Genomic DNA, 19,277 nt, shown 5'->3' on the forward strand with positions numbered 1-19,277 from the left:
AAGTACTGAAAACTTTGAAGTAATTCCTAATATCAGCTATGAAACATGCAGGTGTTCCCAATCCCAACAGCAAAATACTTTTATCCCTCTCAGTGTCTGCAATAGTGTTGTAGGACATTTCTGAACTGTTGACTGGTTATCTGTACTAATTGCATCAGAATGTTATAACTGACCAAACCCCCAAATGCTGGGTTTTAAATGAATCTTGCTGCAGTTGACCAGATCTATACTGACTTTTGCCTCTTCCCTTTTCTTCCTAGGACATCGGGCTTGCATCTCTGGGAGCAACTGATGAAGAAATTGAGAAACTTGCAACAGTAAGTYTTACTTGCAGCATGATTGGGACCCCAGCCCTTCTAGTAGCACTTCTGTGACAACAGGGGAAACTGGTGCACCCTTGTTTCCCCAAAACTTAATGTTTTAGAACCTCTGTCTAAGGTGCTGCATCCCCTGCTTTTTCATGATGACTGTGCAAAGCAGAGATCAGTTAAAAAGCAGAGCTCACTTGCACATTAACCCAATTTTCATGGGCACTAGAGTATCATTAAGCATCATATTTCTAAAGACAGCACTGCTGGGACTCTTTAGAATGGGATTAAATTACATCCGTTTCCTTCAGCTCTCCCTTGACAAGGTGAACTGCCCTGCTCCAAGGGCAGTCAACAGAGACACTGTATAGTTGCTGCATGCTCAGGAGGACAATCCAGGTAGTGCTGTGTCCAGAAGAGCTTCCACTTGCTCCAGCATGACCTTGGGCTCATTGCTGGTCTGAGGCTGGCCAAGCCTTGAGCTGTGCAAGTAGATGAGGAAGTGCTGCCGCTCACCTCCCATGGGTCCTAGCAAGCCATTTCACCGCCTGACTCTGCAGGCCATGTCAGGAGCTAATTTGTTTAAAACATCCCCAACTCAGACCACAGTGTAAGGATTCAAAAGTGAGAGGGAGTTGAAGAGGAGGACTTGTGTTCCCTTTGTGTTTTTCTTTTTCCTTGAACAGCTTTACTGGTTTACAGTGGAGTTTGGGCTCTGCAAACAGAACGGGGTAGTGAAAGCCTACGGAGCTGGGCTCCTGTCTTCCTATGGGGAACTTATAGTAAGTCTCAGCAGAACTTGCTTCTCTCTACTCCAGACTCTGTACAGCTACCTATTTTCCGTCTCTGTTATGCATGTGAGCTCTGGTTCCCTCCATTACCCGTTGGTTTTCTGCTGTTTCTGCAGCACTCCTTGTCAGATGAACCAGAGGTGCGGGACTTTGACCCAGATGCTGCTGCTGTCCAGCCCTATCAAGATCAGAACTACCAACCTGTGTATTTTGTGTCCGAGAGTTTCAGCGATGCCAAAAGTAAACTCAGGTAGGCTCAGGCAGTGAGGGAGACTCAAGCAGGATGACACAGGGCTATCTCAAAACAGTAGCTGGTATGGCAGCAGATGCTTTCCATTAAGGATCTCAGGAACACTCTGGAAACAAGTATCAGTCAGGTCTTTCAAAACCTAATGCTTAAAAAAGCATTAACTAATTTTTATCTGTGACAAAAATGACTCTCTAGTTCCCACTTGGCCCACCTCAAGTCCTTTGGGTTTCCAATTTGCTTGAAAGCTATGCGACAAGTGGTGTAGGGAGGAGAGCAGAATGGAGGTGGAGACATTTGTGGAGATAAGGCTGAATATGGAAAGGAAAGGACAAATCTAGCACTAGTTCTTACAGGAGAGAGTTAAAGAAAACTTCCAGCTCCCAAAGCAGGCAAGGCAGCCTAACTGGGGCTTAGCTGGTGATCCAGGACTACCCTCTGTTCACTACAATACACTTGTTCTTCTTGCTATGAGAAGACTGACTGATAAAGGCCAGGTACCTGCCCTCCCTTCAGAAGTATTCATCTCGGTTTTCAGAATGAATCTTCTTAAGTCAGGGATGGCATTTAGCTTTCTGCCCAGAGCTGTGTGGTTGAGAGTTTTAGGAACAAGGTGAAGAACTGCTTAAACTGGTGGCAGTGTTTGAATTTAGGATGCAGGAAAAAATGAGCAGCTGCTTAAGGGCTTCATTGTCATCCAGGCAAKTGCAACTTGCTTGCACCATTCCTCCAGAGCTCAGCTGCTCAAAAGCAAGTACCTGGGAAGCCCATCCTTTCACACAGACTATGCTGCTTAAAAAAGTCCAAAACACCAAACTGTTGGATAAATCATTTCTCTATATTTGAAAGGGGGGAAAATACACCACATATACAGTCAAGATTAGGCTATGGGGCTTGGACAGTGACAGGCACTTTAAATGATCCTATTTGAAGTGATCAGAAACCACATAAGTGCTACTTTAAGAGGTGAAAGCAATAAAATGCCTATATTGTTTACATTACCAGCAACCCTGAGTGGCTACAGCCATGGGCCTGATAGTCAGGGCTATCCCAAGCAAAAGGCCCTTTTCCCCAAAGTATTTTCCAGTGAGGAGCACATTCAGTACTCTTCCAGGTACCCACAAATGATGCTGTACATACAGGCTTTAGAAAGATGCAAAACGTGCTAGAAAGGAGGTTTGGGGGAAGCAAGGTCTGCCTAGGCTCAGCCACACTTTAAGAGAGGTAGGTGGTATGGGTATTTAGGAAACCCATTGGTTCCTCTGTAGTTTTCCTTCACTTGCACCTTAGGTAGCTCCCTGCACATGCCAGCGACTTTCTCCCATGTTACCCCCTGCAGAGCTGGTTGTGCATTTCACACCTGGACCACAGCGGTCAGGGTTAGGCTTTCCCACAGTACAGGATACCAGCTATAGCAGGAGTCCAGGGAGAGGACACATTTTCCCCCCAAGACTGCAGCAGAGCAGACCCACAGTAGCCACAAGAGGGTACCCTAGGCTAAGCCATTCGGGGGAGAAAGGATAAAGTGGCAAGGGGCTCTCCTGTCACCAGGACTGGCTTATTCCCCTTCTTTCCAGGCATTTTCAGCATGAGATTCTACCCATAAGTAGCTAAATTTGGACCCCAAGTCCATTTTAAGAGTCACAGCAGGGTGTGTGCAGGAGTAAGCGTATCTTGTCAAGCACATAAACTTTAGCTTTGGAGCTGAACACGAGAAAATATCTTGGGAAATCTCACCTTTGATTATTTGTCCTGAGACCTCCAGAAGCACTCCACCACATAAAGTAAAAATAGAGGGTATCTTGGCACAGGTGACAGCCACAGAGGTGGCAACTTCAGTGCTTCTTCCAGTTTGATGTAAGCCCATGTTTTCAGCCCAAGTTGAGAGAGAGGTAGTGGCCCTGGGAAACTGCAGACTCAGGCTCAGTCACCCTAGCTGAACAGGAATGATCTCAACCACTGCTGTACCCCCATCAAGCAGCAAAAAATGGGAAACATACAGTTTTTGTGCTAATTCAGAAATTCTACCTCCAAAAGGCATTTATCTTTTGTAAATTTATTTGGGGAGGAGGGAAGAGAAGCAAGAGGGAGCAGGTGGCTCTGAGACTCACGGTTTGCAACAAGGCTTTGGCACCCTTCCCTTTCAGGAGCTACGCTGCGCACATCAAGCGGCCCTTCTCGGTGAAATACGAGCCGTACACCCACAGCATCGAGCTCCTGAACAGCCCGCAGACTATCTGCCACTCTCTGGAGAGCGTAAGGGATGAGCTGCACTCACTTATTGATGCACTGAATGTTATCAGTTAATCGGAGAACTGGGCTCTTTCCTTCTCCCCTTCCCTCGCAGCAACAAAACTTCTCACACCTAGTTCCCAGCTGGTAGCTTCTACCTGTTTTCTCCAAACTTTGGCACTGCTGCCTGTCACTGCCCTATCCCAACAGCTTTCTGCATTTGTATTTAGGGCCAGCTTGGAGGAGGGCAGAGGGACTAACCCAAGGCCTGCTCATGTTCTTATTAGCATTTCTATTGACTTAGAAGCCTAGCACAGGCCACAAGCATGGGCCAAGCTACAAAGTTAAAGTCAAGAGCTACGGTCCAGGCTCCCAGGTACCAGAAAGAAGAGAGAAGCTGATTGGGGAAGGGGCTGTCTGTCTGCCCCTCAGAGAGTAGCTCCCTAAGCTGCTAGCATCCCAGCAAGAGCCAGCTACCCTAGACTGAAAGGAGAGTGACCCCTTCACGCCCTCTTTTGAAGGCTCCCACCACCTGCCCCCAAACAGCCACACTTGGGACCACCACTGCCCCTCTGGCCCTCCCCAGAACCTGACTTTGTACCACCAATTTACTCCTAACACTTCCCCCTTACCACCTGCACACTCTCATATCTGTCAGAATTTCCCTTTTCCCTCTCAGAGGGTCAAGTCAGGAGGGGACACAGATCACAGCTGACATTTCAGACTGCTTTTTAGTAGCTAAGCTGTTAGTATGGAGGAATCAAGCTGTGATCATTAATAGCAGATAACTGTGCTTGCAGGGCACCCGCAGCTGTTGATGCTAATGTGTGTTGGTGGCCTTGGACAGGCTAAGCAGCCTGTTGGTGTCCTGAGTTTATTGATTCTTGCAGATTGTACAGGACCACTAGCGTCCAGAATGTGGCAGTCCTTGGGAGAATTTCACACATTTTCACACTTCCAGTTCTGTTATACAGATAGACCTCACATCTTGTTCTTACGTATCCTAATATCTTTGTCACCTAATGTGCCCCAAATGCGTGAATAATGCTATTCTTGATCATTTCTGAAAAAGGCAAAACATATGATTACCRTGTTCAAAACAGCTTCATCTTGCTTTTGCTGTTGATATTAATGGCTTGATCTGACCCAAAGTTCTCAGTTAGCCTCCCCCTGCTTGTGCCCTTCTTATCTTCTTGTAGGCTGTCTCATCACTTAGCCGTTTTCTCAGAAGTTTGGCCCAAGGTTATGCAGCTGTGTAGTATCAGAGCTGGGCTTTGGATCCGTGGCATGCAGGCAGCTAAACAGCTGGAGGGACAGCACTGGGAGGGGGGAGAGAATTACACTAGTTGTTCACATTATCGCTTGTTATATTTCTGTGTAGACTTTTACCATTCTCATCCATTTTGTATGGATTTTTTTCATTTCTTCTTGAAAGAAATGCAAGGTCTAGTAATTAAATTTTGACTATCAAGTATAAGTATCCTCCAATACTTACATGTACCATCACCCTTCAGTGTTACTTCCACTGCAGTTCAGCCATAATAGTTTGCTGTTTGTTATACTTTATCCCCTCTCAGGCCTTCACATACATATGCTTAGCCCACAATCCTCTCAAATTTTAACTGCTCAGGTATTGATAGCTCTTAGCCTCCCACCTGTATCAAACGCTCCTTCTCTTTTTTATTTGATACCCCTCCTAAATCCCTCTTATACCTATACACTTGCTTGAAGTCAGCAATTCCATCACTAGCTGCTAGCTCAAGTTTCTCTTGAAGTTGTTCCTTGGGGGATTATCCTGTAAACGGATAAGACTACCAAGTTCATTTGGCTTTTATAATTTTAAAATATTTATCCAAAGCTTCAGCTTCCCTACCTGAGTAGCTGCAGATCTTAAGAGATGTAACTTTTAGGGGCTGTAATATTTTTTTAATTTGGAGTCTTAAGTTGTTATTATKATTATTACATTAAGTAGTTAGAACAAGATAAGCAAAACAAAGACGGGTTAAGTCACAAGTTAGCTCTCTAGTAATGAAAAATCTTACTGATAGCTCCAGTTAAGTGGACCAAAATAAAGAAAATACAGCCCCAAACAGGCAAAATGTAACAGATGCAGTCTGTATAGCTAATGCAGAGCTTGTGGCCTCGTTAGCAATGGCAATACCATGCCCACTRGCGTGCAGATTGCCACTCCCCCTCGCCTTTGGTGAAATCTGCAGCTCAYGGTTATTACTTGCAAGGTGCCTAATCAGCACCGAGCTGGGAGTCTTCATGGAGGCATTCACTCTCTTCTTTCTGGTCTTCCTGCAAAATCCATAAAGGTCCAAAAGCAGTAGCCTCTCACTTTCCAAGGCAGCATGTAGTCACTGCCTGGCTTACAAGCCACCGCTTGCCCATGGAGCTGCACTGAAATCTGCTGCCCTATGAAAACAGAAAGCAAGAAAAACTCAGAGCATAAAAAAAACCTTAGTATATAAGCACAGGAATAGATTAACACTTTCACACAGAAGACGGATAGCAAGCAAGTGGCACCCCCTTGCTTTGGAGAGATGTGATTGCATTGYGGCTTCCTGTGGGTGGGAGAGAGGCAGAGTTAGGCTGGACAGGGTCGGGAGATAGATCTTTGGATATTTTCTGTGTCGTTATTCTTGGCAAATCCACAACTGATTGCAGAATTATTTACCCCTCTGGAGAGACATATGAGAAACAYGAACACGTTCATATTCACCATTACCCTCATCTATTTGATATGTTAGAGGACTTATCCTCTAACATAATGTAACAGGGCCCCTTCTGTTTTGTCTCTAAAGTATGTTCCTTTTTACCCAATTTCGAATACATTACTCAGGCCCCTATTTCATAAGCTATATATGAATGTGATTCCCCCTTTCCCATTTTCCATATTTTTCTCCTGTTGCTTCTTCTACCTGAGTCTTGATTTCTTCTCTATCCTGCTGTGATATTTTTTCCCGCTCCCACTGATCTCCTTCAGACACRCAGTGTCTTGGACTTGTGGCCACCAAGGCATGGACAGTCCAAACAAAATAYAGTATGTTTGTAAAGCAGTTCCTAATCTGTCACTGCTCCTTAAAGTTGCTAATATCAAGAGTAATTTTTCAGCCTGACATTTTGGATGTTGTCCTACAATTTTTAATAATCTCATTCATTCTTTCTACTATTCTGGAAGATTGCAGATGGTAGGGTAATGCCATCTTTGTATTAATCCTGAGATTAGTCATTAGGGTTGGAGTTATTTCACTTACGAAACTCCCTCCTTCACCTCATCCTATCTGAAATGGTATCCCACATCTGCTGACAATTTACTTAAATAGTATTTTTACAGTTACAATGGCTGTATTCCTTTGAGTGGGAGAAGCCTCAACATACCCGGAAAAAAATATGTTTGATGACAAAGAGATACTGATGACTTTCTTTAGTTTATAGCTTTTTCTCTATATGATCCAACTGCAGTATTTGCCGAGGTACATGGCTTAGCTGATGCAGCAGAGTTGGCAGCTTTTATTTTCTCATTTGCTTTTGCATCATTGCAAATCTTGTGCAGTTTATCATTATATGCTCTATTTCTTGCTTCATTTGGGGCCAAATACAAAGTCCTTGCACTCATTAAAAAAAAGAATGATCTGCTCTCCTTCAGCTGGCCGCGGTATCCATTTCTTCTGCTTTCTGGTTGAGGCTGCAGAAATCAAACTCCTAGTCAGCTTATCAAGCTGGTCATTAAACTATTTCTTACTATTATTTTCAGTCTCCTCCTGTGTGTAAAAAGGCTTAACAAAAATCTTATTCCCACTGCCTCTCCAAGTCTGTGAAGTAAGCCTCCAGTTTTCTCCACTCCCGTTATGTGCTTTCCATTTCCCTTTTCCCTATCATGCATCCAGGATTTTATTCTATTATCAACGTAATAACTGTCTGTTAAGAGACATATTGGGCTATGTGGAGGCTTTATCTTTACTGACTTCCATGCCAGCCTGTATTTCTGCTCTTTGGGGTAATCCTTTCTCTAGTTTCACACCACTTTTTTCCCATTCTACAAAGAGTAGCCAACTAATTGGACACTGGATCAGCTTTTTCCCTTGTCCATGTCCCAGCCCCATGAATGACTCATACCTTTGGTTTATTACTGGTTTTCTGTAAAAGGACATCTGCATCACTATCCATTTCTTCTCTTTGTACTTAAGAACACAGTATGAGTAGACTGGTGTACAACTGGACTACTGATGGTGAAGGCCTGGAAGAACATTACAACCCAGATGGCCCTAAGCAGTCTTTCTCATGGCCAGGGGGGTCTTTTGTCCCAGCCCCTGGAGAGGACACGGATCACATGGATGCGATCCACTTCCCTTTGCTTTTTTTCTGTAATAGTACTGCTTCTGCAGAATGAGCTTGTGTTGAAATCCTTATTACAAACAGCCTTTTTTTGGCTTGGGAACTTCAGTGCAGAAGCTTTTAAAGCAACTTCTTTCAGTTCAGGTAAAGTATCATCATGCTGCTTGCTCCAGCCCCATTTCTGATGCTTCTTTGATCTGCTGGTACTAGCAAAGTTATGGATACGCTGCCATAACAAATTAAATCCTCCTAGCACTGCTCTGAGTTGGGATCGATTAGTGGGATCCTTTATTTCAGAAAAAGCTTTAACCTTTCTTGCATCTACCTGTCTTCCTGTTTCACCAATTACAAGTCACAAGCAGTTGCACTAATTATGCCATATTTGGATTGACTTTAARTCCTGCTTGGTCTATTAATTTTAAAATTCAGATACTTCTCTCCTGCACCTCTTCTTTCATGGCCACAGTCTCCAGAATATCATCCACATAAAATAATACCTTTTCTTTGTCCTCTGGAGACCACTGTTCTAGCAGGTGTTAGAGCAGGTGCTATTGCAGGTGCTCTGCCCTGTAGGATGCCACCAAAGGTATATTGTTTGTCTCTAAATCTGAAGGCAGCTCCGCAGATTGATTCTTACCCTGCATTTTGCCATATGGATGTTTGCTGTGAATGGTGGGGGTGCATTCAGGCAGCTATTTCTCATAATTCACCCAGTGTCCAAGGAACCTGACTCAGCACTGCGGTGGCCAAGGGAATGGGCACCACCTGTATCCCACCAGGCATGGGTGGCTGGTACATGGTATGATGCCCTGCCAATATTAGAGCAACTTCATGTAAGCTCATTCAACACTCTCCATTTTCCCCTAGTKTATGGATTAATTAATGTCAATGCTGCTAATTGCATCTTTGTCTTGCCTATATGTTGGGCAATTTGATTAAATACACTCATCAAGGAGAGTGCCCAATGCACAGTGTGTAAAAGCTGGCAGAGCACAAACTCTAATTGACTTACCCATTTCACTCCCCCTGCCCGCCTGCCAGGGGCAGCAGTCCTAGCTGTTGTTGTTTATGCTGCTATCCTCAGCTCCTCTTTCTTTTCCCATTCCTATATATCATCCCCCAAATCATTTTCCTCTGATGGCTCCAAATCCATTTTTTTCCATCACTTCCTGCTGATACAGCAGCTATTTTTAATTTTTGCATCCCAATCTGCTTTTGCAAGAGTCTAATTTTAGCTTCACATTTACTATGATCAGGTCCCTTTTGAGCTCTCCCCTGCTCTAGGGTGAATCACTGCACTATATATGTTAATCTCTCTACTTACTTCTGCATTTTTTCTTTCTCTTTCTGCATTCATTTGATTCTCCGGTTCCAGTTGTATCTCCCTATTGCATTTTTGAGCCACTAGATGGTATTCCTTTTCTAAAGACAAACTTTTTAAAGTTTCTTAGCAATCTCTTTTAAAACCCAATTTGTTCATTGAAGAAACTGACTTTTTTGTGTTATATTGGCTCAGTTGGCACAAACTGTTTTGACTGCTTCCCATAGTAATTCCACTAGTACAAACAGCATATCCTCGAGTTTCACTTCATGTGCTCTACTATGACATTTGTTCTGTATCACGCATAGGTTTCCTATGGGCTGAAGTGACACATGGAGAGGTGCCCATAGCCCCTGCTGTAATCTCTAATAAAGCTGGGGTTTCCTGCGGCCCTTTAGGATCCTTCTTTTTAGRCTTTTCCTGAGTTCCTGAATTCCATTTTAGAATTTTCCTAAGCTTTGAATTCCGTCTTAAGGTTCCCATTAAGTATTGTGCGCAATGGTATTACAACAGACTGGCCAGATTTACAGAATTGTCTTGCAAGGATGATCAAAAGATTGCCCAGAAGAAATGCATTTGGTAATGACTTGTGCATTCCCCGTTGCACCTTCCACCAGAAGCCACCTGTAGCCACAGCTTTCATGGAGGTGATTGCTGATGCTAGTGCATGGCATGGTACACACTCAGCTGCCTCTYGGTGTCCTGAGCCAGCTCCCCAGACCTTACCCAATGGATTTGCAATCCGTATAGCAAGGTACCTGGAGAGAGCCCAGACAGTGGGTCAGCACAGGGTAAACCTTCCCTCATGGCAAGCTGTGGGAGCAAAAAAAGGGCCAAGCCTTCCTCTGAGCCAGCCTCCGCTATGTCCCCTAATCTCGGTGTGTATTAGTGCCTCACTGAACAGTCTCCCACTGTTGTCACTGCTGCTGCTGTGGATAGATCTGTCTTTCTGTCTCTCTGTGTAAAGAACGACAAAGCAGAGTTATTTTTCATTTTGGAATCGTGCTGCTGCTGACATGATATTAATAATAAAAAATATATTTCTGGTCTAGCATCCTGAGTTTGACTCTTGTACCCTACCCCTTTCCAGACTCAAGTCTGCTCTCTTACCTTCAGGCAGTATGCAAAACATAACCTGGGACCCTTTAAGGCAGAAGAACTGCAACTTGCATTCATGCAGAACATTAACTTAGAGGTGGAAAACGATCCCTTGTTTGTGGATGAGCTGATCTAAGCCTTTCTTTGCCAGGATATTACTAATTGCACAGTAATGCATAGAACAGTAGTTGGGAGGTCCTTTTTAAATAATAACACAACAGGGGATTTGCCTTCACTACATGCTTTCTCTCCCAACACTTCCCACTATTTCTGTTTAGTTCCAGTAATGCTATTAATGTGGAAATGCCGGCATATGCAATATGCCTGGTAACCTACTTGTCTGATCCCTTCAAAGGACTCTGAGCCTCCTGCTACTTTTGGAAATGCTCTTCTGGTTCTCAGAGGATTAGATAAATTCAGGTGCTGTCTGGATAGAGGGCACAAGAACCAAAAACACAGAGTTGGTCCAAGCTGAGGTGCTCATACAGAGGAATGTGGTTATGAACAGATGAGTGCTTGTATGGTAACATTGTGAAGACGGTTTTGGGGAAGCTTGCAAGTGAGTTTTCTGCCCACATCAGAGTCCACTCTGCATAGAGGTACCTGCAGCCAGCAGCTCTCTCTGCATTAATATTTCCATCACACCCAGGAAATTACAGAGGAAGATGTGAAAATACACGCAGTCATTTATATGCCTCACCGCAAAAAAAGTCACATGAGGAAAATAACTGGGTAAAACCAAAGGTAATTCTCTGCAATCCTCAAAATACTTAATGGATATTTCCTCAGTTCAGCTGCGGGGTCACTCTCATTTTTCCCAGATGTTAAGTAGCAACAGCGCAGTCTGGTTTGTGCAGGGACAGACGAGTGGGAGGGGTGTGCCAAGGGCACCTGCCACAGCGGGTGGCCGTGCTACGTAACCTCCTTCCTAAATGTGACACACTCCCTCTTAAAATTAATAGGGATAGCTTCTGCTTGCTTAAGCCCAGGGMACGTTTCCGATTACCTGAGCTATCTGATGCATCCATGTGGGGCTGGCAGATGTGGTACAGGATGCCCAGGAGGCAATGGAAGACCAGAAGAAATGCTTATGGCCATGGAGGTGTTTTGTACTCCAGAGTTATCTCTATGTTTAAGGAAACAAATTCCAGCTGGCGCTGAATGTTTGGCTTTTACAGGAAAGCCAGACTTACTCTGGTTAAATCCCTTTGAGAATCGYGTATAGAGTTGGATTAATGTATCACCAGCACGGGTCTGGAGCATGCATCCAGGCACCCCAGCGCCATCTGAGAGGCSGCTGTCTAATTTAGGACTTGTAAGGATACTCTATATCTTAATAGCCCTCGTTAAAGTGTTACAGCTTTAATGAATTCATCTTCATTACACGCTTGGGAGGTAGAAAAGTACCATTGTCCCTGTAAAAGGTTGGCAGATAAAAGGAGACAGAGAGCCAGAGCAACTCAGACCAGGCACAGAGCCTTAAAAGTAATTACCTGCCGAAACAGCTTCGGGAAGACATGTCTAAGTGGCAGGTCTGGGGCTCGAACCTCTGTCAGTCCCCTATAGACCAAACTATCTTTCTTTTTGTACKGAGTCAGCATAAAACAGAAGAATTAAGTTATTTCCAAATCCTGTACTTGCAGGTATGCGCAAAGGCACATGTATCAGCCCCGCACAGACATGAATTGATTTTAATAAAACTGTCATTGACTTGAGCTGTCATTCAGAGAGCTAATCCAGCTCACATCAGACTTTCTTCTTCCCAAGGATCAAAAAAGGTGCTGCACTTTACGGTTTAAAATTTCATTTTTCCAGCACTTGCAAATTATTATGTTTGAGAAAATGTTAAGTTCCCTAGAAGAAAGCTGATCTTGTGACATTTTTTTGGCATGGCCAAAAGCAAGAAGTATCAGAAATCTCTTGAAAGCTGATCAGGAGTAATTTTTACTGAATAGAGGGCTTTGAAAAGTTTAGGAAAGTGCTCAGTTTTAAAAATCTATATATTACCGCACTGCCGGCAATGCGCTAATGTAGCTTTGCGAAGCTCTTGCCATGCAGCTGTTACAGCTTGTGGCGACTGATCAATAAAAAGAGCATTCAGAGCCTGGACTTCTTTCAAACTTGCAAGTGCTTTGTTTCCAGTGAACCAGGGTTTCTTCGTGTCGGCATTAACAAACTCGCTCCCAGAGGGACAGGACCCATCCAGACTCCTCGCTCATTCCCCAAATCTTCTGCCCCAGAACTGTGGAGGGTTTGGGATCAAACCTAARTTTTCAGTATACAAACCCCCAAATCAAAAAGATTCTCTCTGGTCCCAGCAAACCACCATGACATGTTYCTATACGTAATGTTTAGAGGGTTAGCTTGGGAAGCAGCAAATGTTTTTGAAACTCACGTAAAACACAGGTAGGAATCCAAAGCAAACCATGGGAATGCAAGACCAAACAGGCTTAGAGGTCAGCTCCAGCACCTGATGTGGTCGTGGCCCATCCGCATCGATTTTCCTGGAGGGATAGTAACAAAAAATCCATTTTCATTTGTGACATTACTTCTGCTTGGTCTCTCTGCGATTATTTTCTCTGTCAGCTCTCTGGGCACAGCAGGATGAATTGATCTACAAAATATTTGCAGGGATGGTGGAGGATTAAGTATATCACACAGATAGTTCAGGGCAACAGTTGTTACTCAGAAAGGCAGGGAGAAAAACAGGGTGGGGTAAGGGAGTTGTTCATTTTCCTTCCCCTAAGGTCAGTCTTAAATAACTCTCCCACCTCCCTCTGAGGCCAAGACAAGATAATAAGGACAAAAACGTCAGAGCAAAGCACTGGGCCCCTCAAATTTACAGCAAAGGCCAAATCACTAATGAACAGATCGGGGCTTTCTTTCTAAACACCGATAAGTGGCAACTTTGAATTAATGGCCCCAGACCCTCCGCTGCTGTAAATCCCCGTGATCCAGCTGTCGGCAGCACCCTGTGCCCTGAGCCCCTTCGGGCAGCCCGGTGCGAGGGAGCCCCCGGCCGGGGCGAGGGCCCCCGTGGCCCTGGGAGAGGGCTGGCCACCACGGGCTGGTCCCTTGTCGGGCGCTAGTGATTCATGTGCCCGTCTCCAGTCCGCCTGCTCCCTCCYTTTCCGCCGGCCCTCTAACACTAACAAGCCTTATCAGTAGGATTTACACCTCGTTGTCTAGGAACCTAAATAAGCCAGTAGGCAAAGCTATGAACCAGTTATTGCTGTCTCTCCAAATCCCTAAAGTAGCTTTAAGTGCTCAAAATGATCCACTTACTCAGTGATTATTAACGGTATCTGACCTGGGAGTCCTGTTGCCTTGGCAGAATAGACGGGAGTGCTATAAAGTGCGGCCTGTCTGACTGAGTGGGGGTGCCAGAGGGGAGGGAATGGGCCCTCTGCAAGTCCGCGGCCCCTCCTGGCCTTGTGGAGCATCTCKGGAGCAAGGATTAATCAGCAAAGCTGCGATAAAGCCGCGGGAGGAGTGGACATGCCTTGGAGGAACAGTTGCATGCGAGAGTTTATTGGGTTTTTTTTTGTTAGAAAAAGTCCTTTGAAATACAACTGCCTAGGTCAGTGTAATGTTAATTCCCATGCAGGTGAAGCTTTGGTAGTGAGATGGAAGCTCAGAGCATGCCATGAAGGCAAGGGAGTTCAAGGCACCCCCAGATGGTTATTCACATCTCGTGGAGAAAAGCCGGGCCTCAAGGCAATGGCACCAGAGCAACAGCAGTTGAAATCTCCAAGAGCTTCCTAATCACAAAAAAGGGGCTTCTCAAGTAAATTTTATTGTGGAAAATGAGGTTACAAAACATCATATTTAAACTCAGCAGAAAGTGTCATGCAAGAATGCTCCTCATTGCTCCTCACTGTTCTCTYGCAGTATCAGCTACAACCCCTAATTTTATCATCAGGAAAACTATGCAGATGTCCATCATGCCTGTGCTTTTCAGCATCATGGCAAAGTACTAGATCTTCTTGTCTTCTGATCTCCAAGGCATCTCCAGATCATCTAAGTCTTTGTTATCCAGGTGGTGCCTGTGTTATCTCCTGCTATGGAAGTCATGTTGGTGGCACTATGAAAGTCTGTTCCAACTGTGCTTTTCAGGATTTTCTTGCTTACGAATTTGGACATTGGAGGAAACTCCTTGATGGGCTTGATGGACCTTTAATGGTCATTTTCTGAGGAACAGGTGAAGATCCTCTTTGGCTGCTATCATGGTCTTCCGTGACTCTGACCTGTGAAGAAGGACAGATGTGGTATCAGTGCAGAAAATGCATATATATATATATATGTATATTTTTGGACTGGTGCTGATCAGGCTACTTTTCCAGGGTTTCACAAGTCTATGGAAGTGATTTGCTGCTTTTGCTGTTCATTACTTGTTCTCTACTGGGGTGTCCTCACCTTTTCTAATGTTTATCTGTCTAAGCCAACGGCTGCTTTTGGGCCCTTAATAGCTGCAGATTTCATCTYCTCCTCATTGATAAACAAACTAATTTGTTCTGCTGTGTCTGCTAATAGCTGTGTCTAGGAACTATTAGCAGCTCTTAGGTGCTATTTTCTCCTCTACCTCCTCAAAAAATTCTATGTTCAGTAATATTTTATTAGGCTTATTATTAGGTTTAGAAGTAGTATACCTGTTTTTTTCCATCTATGTTTATAGCCTGGCATTTTTTCTTTCTAAGATGAATGCAAAAGATTCTGGGAATTTTGGAGATCATTAAATAAGGTCTGTTTTGCAGCCAAACCAATTTGCAGTGCAGTGGTCCTGGTTGAGCTAGGCCTGGCCAAAGATTAGGGCTTCACTGCTGAGAGAATGATCTGAGTCRCTATGTGGTTGGGAGGGGGGACCAGCGGGTCTGGATCATATGAGACCTTGAGCCCTGAGCTTCGGAAAAGGAGAGYGAAACCAGCATGACTGTTTCCTTCACTGTGCTCTAGCAGTGCCAGGTGGAGGGAGCACGTGAAACCAGCCCCAGCAAGTCATCTACAGAGCAGCACCAACCCTGGGGAGCTCCCTAATCTGTTAACAAAAGCTACTGGCTCTTCAGAAATGCTTTGTGGAGCATCTTCCATCAGGCAGTTGCATCTCCAGATGTTTGGATGTGCTCACTACCTTCTCCTAGCTGTTCTGAAGCAGCCTGGATGTTAAAGGCTAACACAAAGTGATGGGAGTGGGTGGAAAAATCTGGTTGGTTACACTGGACTTTGGGCTACGCCCTCCACTTCATGAATCAACTCTTTGTGCTCTAAGAAGCAAGATAATGTCCCTGGCCTGGAAGAGCTTGGAAAATTGTGAAATCCAGAGTCTGGCAAGAGAGCCTCTCTTGGGCCCCATGGCTGGAGGGGAGATGGGGACAGCTCACCAGCACTGCACCCAGACAGCAGTCCGGATTAGTTTATAGAAGCAACTGAGATTACTTTTATCCCAGTGAGTGGCCTCCTTCTTGGCTTGCACAATGTCCCTTTTGAAGCAAAGGCAGCTCTCATTGTATGGCTCCAGATAAGCTGTAGAGCGTCATCCTTGCTATAGCAGCCCCCTCTCCTCAAAGCCCACAGTGCCTGCCCCACCTGCCCAGGAAGGCCACCACGTATCTCTGTAGGCATCACAGGATTTTGTTGCAGGGATTCACATGATCAAGCACCCTCCTTGGTGCCAGATYCACCTCCCTGCCCTTTGCATCCTCTTCCCAGCTCACATCATTGCTGCTAGCGAGATGGTAGCACGTTGCCCTGGTTGCACATCGCAGTGTAGCAGGGGCAGTGCTGAGGCATTTCGAGGGGCTGGCCATCCCTGAAGCTGCCTAAAGCAATTCAGACTCCTTCTGAAGTCTTGGGGCTGCATTTTGGCAGGCCTGCTGACAGAGCACAAAGATGCATTGGCAAACAGTGTTGTCCTGGGGCTCTTTGTTTCAAAAGCCACTGAATTTGCCCTCRACACAGAAGAATGCAAAGCGTCACTGAGGTGTCGATCTCTGCTCCTCTTCTGGTGCAACGTGCAGCCACATCTCAGCACAGCTACAATCGCTGCTAGCAGGTCTCCAGAGACCTGCCAAGGGCAAGACTCAGTTCAATGGGGAAGGAGCTCCAACTGCTACTGCAACTCCTTCTGCAGGTCCTTACCTAGACATGCCACTGTCAATCAGCTGGAAGCTGTCGACTGAGTCTTCTAAAATCAGGTGTGTGATGCAGCCACCCATAGCCCATGGATGAGCAATGCGGCCCCAGTGGTGACCACTAAACTCAGCACAAAAGTGGCACACTGAGCTGTGGCTCACATTTCTGGGTCCCAAGGTGCTCACTAAGAACTCGCTCGCCTCCAGATCTGACCTTTATTTTCAGTAAAACTTGCACAAACTTGTAATCGTTAACTAGTTCCTCCATAACGGGCTTGTTATTTTTCAGGACAGGGTTCGAAAATGCTAGACATCTACAGTAGTAAAGATTTTATTGTGCTGGCAACAGACTGTAAAACTTGATTACATGACACCGGGGATTGCCTAAACCTCATTCCCACTGATGCAACTGTTCGGGGTCGGGGGGTGACAGGAGTAAGGGAGGTGGTTTCAAGTCACGTCTGGAGGTGATTTAGCACGAAGGGCAGAAGTCAGGAGCAGCCCACTCCCACCCAGTGAGTGCTTTTATCCAAGCAATCAGAATGAGGAGCCAAACAGTGGGGGTTGAGCAGGCTGATCACAGGAGGCCACGGGAACAAAAATGATGAATGAGAGTTTGGCCAATTTCTTCTTGATCAAGTGAAAATCATGGGGAAACCCAACCTGGAAGAGGTGAGCTAAGATTTCCTGTAAAAAAAAGCTTTTCTCTTGAAAAACGGGCTCCCCTGTCCACTCCCCTCTCTCAGTTTGCTGCTGACATGGGAGTTTTCCTTCTAAGACAAAACTTTCCACAGTTTATATCCATATTTTGGTTAACCTTTTTAGCTTGCCTATTTTTCTAAATSACTGCTAACATTTTTCGTATTCCAAAGGTCCATTTATGGTAAGAAAATACATTTTCCAATAAATAATCAAAGTTATCATATTTTAGGAGGAAAAAAGTCAGTGTAGGAAACTTTTACCAAAAAAATTGGCTTGTGTTGGACTTTGAGCCAGCATGATATCTTTTTCCTTTCAATAAATTTTCCAGCATATTGCCGTGATCCATTCCTGTGGTCGGAAGGCTGAGCAGGGATGAATGACCACGGCGCACTGCCTCCAAGGCACAAGGGTCCTGAGGGGTCCTTCCCAAATCCCTGGYCGTTGTGATGGATGGGGGGATGTGAGATTGGAAAGGATCACGATCTCTTCTGGAGGGCAACGGGAGGGCAGAGTTCATGCTCCTTTCCTACTCTGATCTCCTGCCACTTCTGTAGTGCCTAAAAGCTGCCACTGGCAATGACGCTGAGGATGCAAAGAGCACAGCTGAGGGGCCTATGGCCTTTTCTGCCACGCTACTCTGGGTAGGGGATGTCCAGCAAGAAGGGTAAAGGATAATGGATGAAGGAATCTCATTACAACCCCCTGCTGACAATAAAACATGAGGTAGAGTCAATTCAGTTAATGTTTAAAAATGCAAGAAGGAAAATCCTAAGACCCCAAACTCAGCATGTGATTAACTTAGGGAACTTGTTGCTCCAAAGCGTTTTCAAGGCAGGTATCAGTCTGAAGTTTCACTCTTCAGGAACACGTCTTGCATAGCGCCATGAACACAGGAAAACAACTGCCAATGGGATTTGTAGGGTAATTTTGAAAAATTGGCACCTTAGTGTGAGATGCTTGGTGGGGGCTGACTACTCTGGGGGAAATGTAGGTGGCACAAATCTCAAGCACCATTCCTAGCGTTGAAAATCTACTTCAAATAGAGTGAAATGTCAGGTTTTATCCCGTGGAGCTAATAATTCCCCATCTTTTCATGGCAGAAAGAAGGTCTGAGTAAGTGAATTCCCTGTACTCATATCTCCCTGAAACCTGAGACCCTCTTCATGGGTATACCACTAGGTCATTCAAGTACATCAAATATTTTTTTGAGGGGTAGGGAGACAGAGATAGTGTTACATATTGTGCAGGGATGCTATTAACTTCAGTTGAACATCACAACTTGGATTTATTAGCGTGAGGACAAAAGACCGACATAGCAGGGGACATAGCCGATAACCTTGTCTCACATCCATTTGAGCAAATAAGTCTCCTCCCTGCACACTCATCAGAGATTTAGCACTTTTCCCAAGCCTTTTTGCAATCACAGTCGTTTAGCAAACACATGATACTGCCATGACAGAGGCAGATGGGACTCACTACTAACTAGATGCTGATGGAAGTATTTGCRAGGAGTTACTTCAGCTACTTAAGAAATTGAGAGTCTGGTCTGAATCTCCCGGGATTCTGCTGATTTCAGTGAACTTCCTTCTGATTTACACCGTCAATGGAGAGTCAGACCTATTCTAAATGCAGTAAGCAACAGAGTTCAGGCTGATGAAAATGTCTCCTTTTCAGTACTTGTAATCTAAAAATACAGAGTAATAGGAAATTCGAAGATCATCTAATCCCTGACATTTAAAATGCCTTTCACTGACTGAAGGCCTTTGCAGGGAAAAAAAAAAGGAAATAGAAGCATGTTTTAGGCAGACAGGGTAAAAGTGTGTTATTAGCAGCAGAGAAGAAAATAGGTCGAGATAGCACAGAGCTGTCCAGGAAATGGGATAATGTGAAAGCAAGAGCAGAAAGCTAAAGCTGCTGCTGTTTGCACAGGAGTATGTCACATACTTTTGAAAGCAGGGACCAATGTCAGGGTAATGAAACTTTGTGGGCTCCCTCTTGGGCCTGTCATGTCCTGTTAAAAGCAGTTTCAGCCTTGAATCCCACTTTCAGGGTAATGGCCATGTAGATCATGGCAGCATAGATCTTTGCAAGTTGATACTTTCCCTGTGT

At 44.9% G+C, this 19,277-nt stretch overlaps 1 protein-coding gene across 1 annotated transcript in view; it reads left to right on the forward strand.

Annotated features, from left to right (window-relative positions):
* Window positions 1–19,277, forward strand: part of TH (tyrosine hydroxylase) — a 34,870-nt gene that overhangs the window by 15,364 nt on the left and 229 nt on the right. Inside the window, exons 10-13 of the mRNA XM_085302191.1 lie at window positions 261–317; window positions 995–1,090; window positions 1,216–1,349; window positions 3,494–3,602. Of these exons, the coding sequence (XP_085158317.1) occupies window positions 261–317; window positions 995–1,090; window positions 1,216–1,349; window positions 3,494–3,602 (396 nt within the window). The remainder of the gene's footprint in view (window positions 1–260; window positions 318–994; window positions 1,091–1,215; window positions 1,350–3,493; window positions 3,603–19,277) is intronic.

This window comes from Rhea americana, unplaced genomic scaffold, assembly GCF_003343005.1.
Source record: "Rhea americana isolate MKP2758 unplaced genomic scaffold, rheAme1 scaffold_187, whole genome shotgun sequence".
In the NCBI taxonomy this organism is placed as follows: Eukaryota; Metazoa; Chordata; class Aves; order Rheiformes; family Rheidae; genus Rhea; species Rhea americana.